Consider the following 7,602-nt stretch of genomic DNA (forward strand, 5'->3'; position numbering starts at 1 on the left):
TATTATCATAAAACTATGATAGCTATAAACACAAAACTTATTTTATTCGATAGTTTATTAGTATTTATAAGTTTTCACTGTGGGATTTATCAAAACGCTTTATCAATTATTAATATTAATTTTTTTCGTAATTAACCAAACCCGACGCCTTGGTTGCATGCCTGCTCAAGCCAGCAGTACGCCCGTGACCACTGTCAAGGAAGGTACTGCGTTCGTGTCTCTCGGGCTCACGTTACGTAAGATTTTAGCAAACATAGTAAAAAAAATAATGATGATGCGACAGCGTATTTGTCGAAATATATAGGTAAATGTAAATTGGAAAGTACTAAAATAAAATTTACGTAATATTATTTTGAATATTATGCCACGCGGGATTTTTGTATATATGTACTTTAGGGAAGTTAGATAAATCTAAGACGGCCGCCGCAAAAAATTATGATTTCAGCAATATGGATATCGTGTCCGAGGTTCTCGAGGGTGCAGAGAACGATTGTGTGATCATATTTGAAATCCAAGATGGCCGCCGCACAAAATTATGATTTCAGCAATATGGATATCGTGTCCGAGGTTCTCGAGGGTGCAGATAACGATTTTGTGATCATTTTTGAAATCCAAGATGGCCGCCGCACAAAATTATGATTTCAGCAATATGGATATCGTGTCCGAGGTTCTCGAGGGTGCAGAGAACGATTGTGTGATCATATTTCAAATCAAGATGGCCGCCGCACAAAATTATGATTTCATGAAAATAACGATTTTATGATCATTTTTGAAATCCAAGAAATTATGATTTCAGCAATATGGATATCGTGTCCGAGGTTCTCGAGGGTGCAGAGAACGATTGTGTGATCATATTTGAAATCCAAGATGGCCGCCGCACAAAATTATGATTTTAGCAATATGGATATCGTGTCCGAGGTTCTCGAGGGTGCAGAGAACGATTCTGAGATCATTTTTGAATTCAAAGATGGCCGCCGCTCATAATTATGATTTCAGCAATATAGATATCGTGTCCGAGGTTCTCGAGGGTGCAGAGAACGATTGTGTGATCATATTTGAAATCCAAGATGGCCGCCGCACAAAATTATGATTTCAGCAATATGGATATCGTGTCCGAGGTTCGCGAGGGTGCAGATAACGATTTTATGATCATTTTTGAAATCCAAGAAATTATGATTTCAGCAATATGGATATCGTGTCCGAGGTTCTCGAGGGTGCAGAGAACGATTGTGTGATCATATTTGAAATCCAAGATGGCCGCCGCACAAAATTATGATTTCAGCAATATGGATATCGTGTCCGAGGTTCTCGAGGGTGCAGAGAACGATTCTGTGATCATTTTTGAATTCAAAGATGGCCGCCGCACAAAATTATGATTTCAGCAATATGGATACCATATCCAAGGTTCTCAAGGGTGTCGAGGATGAATTTTGAGCGGTGGCCATCTTGGATTCCAAAAATGATCCCAAAATCGTTCTCTGCACCCTCGGGAACCTCGGACACTATATCCAAATTGCTGAAATCATAATTAAGTGCGCCGGCCATCTTGGATTTCAAAAATGATCACACAATTGTTCTCTGCACCCTTGAGAACCTCGGATACGATACCCATATTGTTGAAATCATAATTTTGCGCAGTGGCCATCTTGGATTTCAAAAATGATCCCAAATTCGTTCTCTGCACCCTCGAGAACCTCGGATACGATACCCATATTGTTGAAATCATAATATTGCGCGGCGGTATCTTGGATTTCAACAATGATCCCAAATTAGTTCTCTGCACCTTCGAGAATCTCGGATACGATATCCATAATGTTGAAATCATAATTTTGTGCGTAATATAACATTTCTCTCATGCGTCGATAAAAAGATTTACTTCAAAAATGCATAAAAAATATTATCACAGTAATTCCGTACTCTAGCACAACTGTAAGTTTTAAAAAATGTAACGCGGTTCATTCTAGGTCGGCGGTCGTTGACCCGCATCGCTCGGTTCGTTCTCAGCCATGCCCGACGCCCGTGTCCATGCGTACCTAATTTAACGTTCGCGCAATTTTTACCTAAAGTGTTGGGAAAACCTCGCCTTAAGCATATATTCGGCACTCTTGATGAAGACGATGCGATAAATTACAATAGAGCAATAGAAAAATTGTATGATAATGATAAAGGGTTAGAGAATTCGATAAAGAAAACTATTCTAGTTTCGAAATCTGCTATTTCTTATATTAACCAATCGGTCAATGAAATATTGGAGAATCAATTTAAACTCAATGATGCCATTAATAATTTATCTACAAATGTGAGAAATATATCGAATTTAGTTACTAGAGATAGTTTCAAAGTAAAACTAATAAACATTTTAAATTGTCTTCAATCACATTTGTTTACTCTTGCGTATAAAATTGAAGACTTATTGAATTCTATTTTATTCATAAAAAGCAACATACATCTGTCTTAACACCCAAGCAATTATATAACGATTTATTAAATGTCTATAAAAATATACCTCATCATGTTTTGATTAATGTAGCAGATTTAATTTCATATTATTATAATGGTAAACTGATTTTAATTGTTAAGATTCCATTTGTTAATGCCTTAGATTATAATGTGTATGATACTGTTCCTTTACCTATCCCGCATGAAGTTGATTCATCTTATTCATATGTTTGCATTATACCTACAGAACGATATCTGGCAATAAATACTGATAAGTCTACATTTACATATTTAAAGGATTTTAATGAGTGTAAAGTTATTTCTCCCAAAGTACACATATGTCAAATAACTAACATATTTTCTGTTCCTGGTAATCCGTCTTGTGAAATAGAAATTATGACAAAAGCTGTATCCAGTATTCCAAATACCTACCAAACTAAATTTATACATGGTGATATAGATATTTGGCATAAACTCAATAATGCTGATTGGATATTTGTAGAATCGAATTTAAATAAAATAACAATAGAATGTAATCAGGATGTATTATTTGAAACAACCATTTCAGGAACAGGAAAACTTACCATTCCATATAATTGTATAGCCTATTTTAAAAATATTAAATTTAATAAGATATCTAACCCAGAAATAAAATTCCACTCATAAAACCTAGTTATAATATAATATCTGATAAATGTTGTACTCTTAGCCGCTTCAATATCTCCAAAATTACCTTTTCTGAAATTAGTAATATTAATCTACATCAATTAAAAGATCTTAAATTTAACATAAAAGATATCAGTGATGACCTATATATTGCAAATTCTGTTGATACCTTTAGTGGTAATTCAAATAATTCTGTTATAAGTATAATTTCACTATTTCTAGTTGTATGTTTTATGTAAGAAATTATGTATCCTACTTTCAAAGTATTTTGTAAGGGCTAAGGATTCTGAAGAAATAGATATTGAGTTTCAATCATCACCAACTCCACCGCAACTAAGAGTTGGTTAAAATATTCTGAAAACTTATCTTTATTATTTCCGATAAGTTTCCTCTTAAAGGTGGGCTTGTTATATATGCACATATGTATGCTTTAATGCAAACATAACATTAACGTCAGCACTTTAAAACCAAGGCGTCACTTAATAAAATATAAAGGCAGCCAGTCTCCTTCCGAATCCTGAGCCACTCATACATTTCAATTATATTTTCTAGTTCTAAATAAATTTCTTTTTTAAAAGTTCGTTTTTAATATTCCGTCTAACAGAACGCATCCTATCCCAATCTGCTGACTTGTAGTGCCAAACGCGGCGGGACGCTGGTGGTCTGCGACGTTGGCGTCGGATAGGCACTACACTCCTGACCAGGCAATGGTCGGACGTTCCGAGAGGGGCGTCGACAATGACCTGGTAACCATCGGGATGTGTAGTCAGCAGAAGATCTAATAAGGACGGCATGTGGCTATCCACATCCGGGAGCCGCGTTGGCGACTCAACCAATTGGGACAGATCGTACGCCAATGCAAAATTATGCACAGATCGCCCTGCGTAGTCTGTGGTACGTGATCCAAGCCATTCGGCATTGTGCCCGTTGAAATCACCCAAGACTACGATTTCAGCGGAGGGGATCTGTGCAAGCACGTCGTCAATTGCCGCTTGAATGCAGCCCATGAGATGATCGGTTTCTGCGTTACCACTATGGGACCTGTAGACACACGCATAGATGCGGACGCGGTCCTCTAAATCTACGCGGAGCCAGAGAGTGGACAGGTCCCTACCCTCAAAATTGCCGAGACGGTGACGGGGGGAAATGGCCTCCGGTCCTCGACACTAACCTATGCGAAACATAGCGGCACTAGGCCGCTACTTCACGCCGGTATTCTGTGCGAGTGTGGTAATTAACTCGGACGAGTCTGGCCCGATTGTGCTGACGTCAAAAGACGGCTGCGTGACTCTCCCACTTCTAAAAAGCCCTTAGTCGCCTCTTACGACACCCATGGGCCTGGGGCTCCCCTATTATTTTTATGCGCCGGGGAAAGTACAGGGCTGTTGTCTTTATAGCGAGTTACGTGACCAGCCATTGCCATTTCAATTTAAGGGCTTGCATGAGGGCATCAGTTACCTTAGTTTTTTGTCTAATTTCTTCACTTCTGACTTTGTGTATTTTCCTTATTTTTAATATGCTTCGCTCCATGGCTCTTTGTGTTGTCCTGATCTTCTGTTTAGCTCTGAATGTCGTGAATACCCATGTTTGACAGCCATATAACAAACAGGGTATTATGCAGGTATAAAAATACTGTTTTTTTTCAAATTCATCGAGTAGTCTCCTTTTAAGATTTCTTTGAGCGACCAGAATTTTTTCCAGGTTATTTTTGTTTTGCGTTCGACTTCGTCTTCGTTATTTGTTTTATTAAATGATACCTGCTTACCCAGGTAGATGTAGCTGTTAACATATTCTATACTGTTTTCTTTGACTCTGATGGGTAATTTAATGCTGTTTGTCATTATTTTGGTTTTGGTAGCATTCATTTGTAATCCAACTTTTGAGCTTTCTTGATCAAGTGTGCATAGCATTTCGCATAGATCTTTGGATGTTTCAGACAGGATAACTATATCATCAGCAAACCTGAGATGACTTAAATAGCTGTTGTTAACTTTTAGTCCTTTGACTTTCCAGTCTATGTTTTGGAATATGTTTTCTAACACAGCAATAAATAGCTTAGGTGACAGGGGGTCACCCTGTCTCACTCCTCTTTCAATGCATATTGCTTCACTTATCGATTCTAGTCGAACATTACTAATACAGTTACTGTAAATATGTTTTATGATATTAATATACTTTTCGTTGATGTTCAAACTGCTTAGTGAATTCCATATAGAGCTGTGGCTTATGCTATCGAATGCTTTGGTATAGTCGATAAAACCTAAGTACAGAGGTTTTTTAAATTTTTGGTACTTTTCGATTATTGGTTCCAATGCATGTATGTGGTCAATCGTACTAAAGCCAGAACGGAAGCCTTCTTGTTCACTGGGTTGTGCAATGTCAATTTCGTATGTTATGCGTTTGAGAATGATAGATGCAAAAAGATTACATAAACTTGCCAGTAAACTGATTGGTCTGTAATTGGTGATGTCTAATGGGTTTCCTTTTTGTATAGCAGTACAATATCCGACTTACACCATTGATTGGGGACAGATTCAGCTTCAAGAATCATATCAAACAATTTTGTTAGGTGTTTAAGTAATACTGGTGCACCTAATTTAATGATTTCATTGGTTTTCCAACTGGACCTGGGCTTTTATCTGGTTTTAGTTGTTTCAGCTGTGCATAAATTTCTTTTTCATCTATTGGTCTAATTAATTGGATGCTTTCAGCTTGGTATCTTTCATAAATTCCACAATTTCGTCGTCTTTTCTTTTATAGAGTTCTCGGTAATAAGTACTAGCTTGATGCATAATATCTTGTCTTGTTTTGGTTTCTTTAGATTGGCTTTCTAGTTTTTGTATCCATATTTTCTTATTATTCAGTTCTTTAAATGCTCTTTTCGCGCTTCTAAATTTGGTTATGTTTTTTGTTGTGATAATCCCTTGCCTGTGTTTGTTATAATCTTTTTTTATTGCTTTGTTAGTTTCTTTATATAAGCTGCTTAGATCCTTCTTTGTATTTATGTCCTTATTCTTTTTCATTTGTAGTTCAGTTCTTCTTTTTATTAGTTCTATTGTGTTTTCACTTAATATTTTTCTTCTTTTTTTGATTTCAAAGTTGTTTTTGTTGGTTGAGCTTTAAATTATCGCTTCTTGAAGCATATCATAATAGGATTGAACATTTGTTAAATCTCCTTGTTTGCCTTCGATATCCTGCTTTAGCATATCTACGTGGTATTTAATTTCATCATCTGTTTTGGGGATACTTGGTAGTTTTTTGTAGTTTATTCTACATTTTTTTGTTTGGTTTAAAAGGAGTGTTGCTCTCAGTAGTCTATGATATGTTAGGAATTTTACATTATTAAGGACTTCATAGTTTTTGATAATTTTTGGATCATTTGTCATAATGTAATCAATTGCATTCTTGACAGTTTTGTCTGGTGATTCCCATGTCCATTTTCTAATAGGTCTTTTTTTTAAATAGGTATTGATTATTGCTAATCTGTATTCAAATGCATAGTCTATTAATCGTTCTCCTCTTTCATTCCTTTGACCTACGCCGTAATTTCCCTTGATGAAACTTTCACCTATTTTCTTGCGTCCTATTTTTGCATTAAAATCTCCTAAGACTAGAACATTCTCATCTGCCATCGTATGTGCTTTTTTAAGATCAGCGTCGAAGTTTTGGATTTCGGCTTCACTGGATCTTTCTGTAGGTGCATATGCCTGAATTATAGAAATGTTTAATTTTTCAAATTTTAATTGTAATAATGCTACTCTTTCTGAAATACCAGTGAAATTTGTAATATTACTTTTCCAAGCTTTCTTTATTAGGAATCCTACTCCGTACAAGCCTTTTGTTTCTCCAATGCAGCAGAAAATATAGTCTGGATATTCCTCTATATGGCATCCCATTCTTCTTATCACCGAAAGTCCAAGTATATCCCAGTTTATACTTTCCAGAGCATTTGTAATTTCTAGATATCGATATGCTGATGCCAAGGATCTTACATTATAAGTACAAACTTTAATACAATTCTTATGGTTTTTGCTTAATTATGTGGTGGTTTTTCTATTAGGTGGAGGGTATTGGTCTGATTTCCCACGATGACCAGTCGGCTTGGGAAATTGTTTATTTCTGGTTTGGTATTGTTGTTGCTCGCTCGTTTTGTTCCGGTGGCTGATGGCGTTGTCCTACGAACTATGCTCTGAAGACGGGGTATACGCTGACATTGAGTTACTTCTGGCTCTCATTATATCAAAAGCGTTCGTTCTATTTATTTTTGATTTTGCCTGTTGTTTTCGGGGCTGGATTTTTGTTTCAGGAGACGTGGATATATCTCTTTTGCGTTTCTCTTAAGAAGTGTTTGCCTCTTTGATAATTAGCTTGTCATGTTCAAGGTATGCTATATTGCCTTTGTTTCTCTCTTCTTTAAGTTTTTCCATTAGTTATTTTCTCTTTTCCATGATTTAATAATTATATTTTAAATATAATGATTGAAAATTATATGTATTA

At 36.1% G+C, this 7,602-nt stretch overlaps 1 protein-coding gene across 1 annotated transcript; it reads right to left on the minus strand.

The window, feature by feature from the left end:
* Positions 1-6,224: 6,224 nt before the first annotated feature.
* LOC126970777 (craniofacial development protein 2-like) lies at positions 6,225-7,001 on the minus strand. The gene has a single exon (XM_050816850.1). It carries the CDS (start codon positions 6,999-7,001, stop codon positions 6,225-6,227), a length of 777 nt encoding a protein of 258 aa, XP_050672807.1.
* Between the last annotated feature and the right edge of the window lie 601 nt (positions 7,002-7,602).

Source organism: Leptidea sinapis, chromosome 22, assembly GCF_905404315.1.
Source record: "Leptidea sinapis chromosome 22, ilLepSina1.1, whole genome shotgun sequence".
In the NCBI taxonomy this organism is placed as follows: Eukaryota; Metazoa; Arthropoda; class Insecta; order Lepidoptera; family Pieridae; genus Leptidea; species Leptidea sinapis.

Excerpts from the sequence above, each read along its gene's own strand:
- LOC126970777 (XM_050816850.1), bottom strand. The coding sequence starts at position 7,001 with ATGGGATGCCATATAGAGGAATATCCAGACTATATTTTCTGCTGCATT.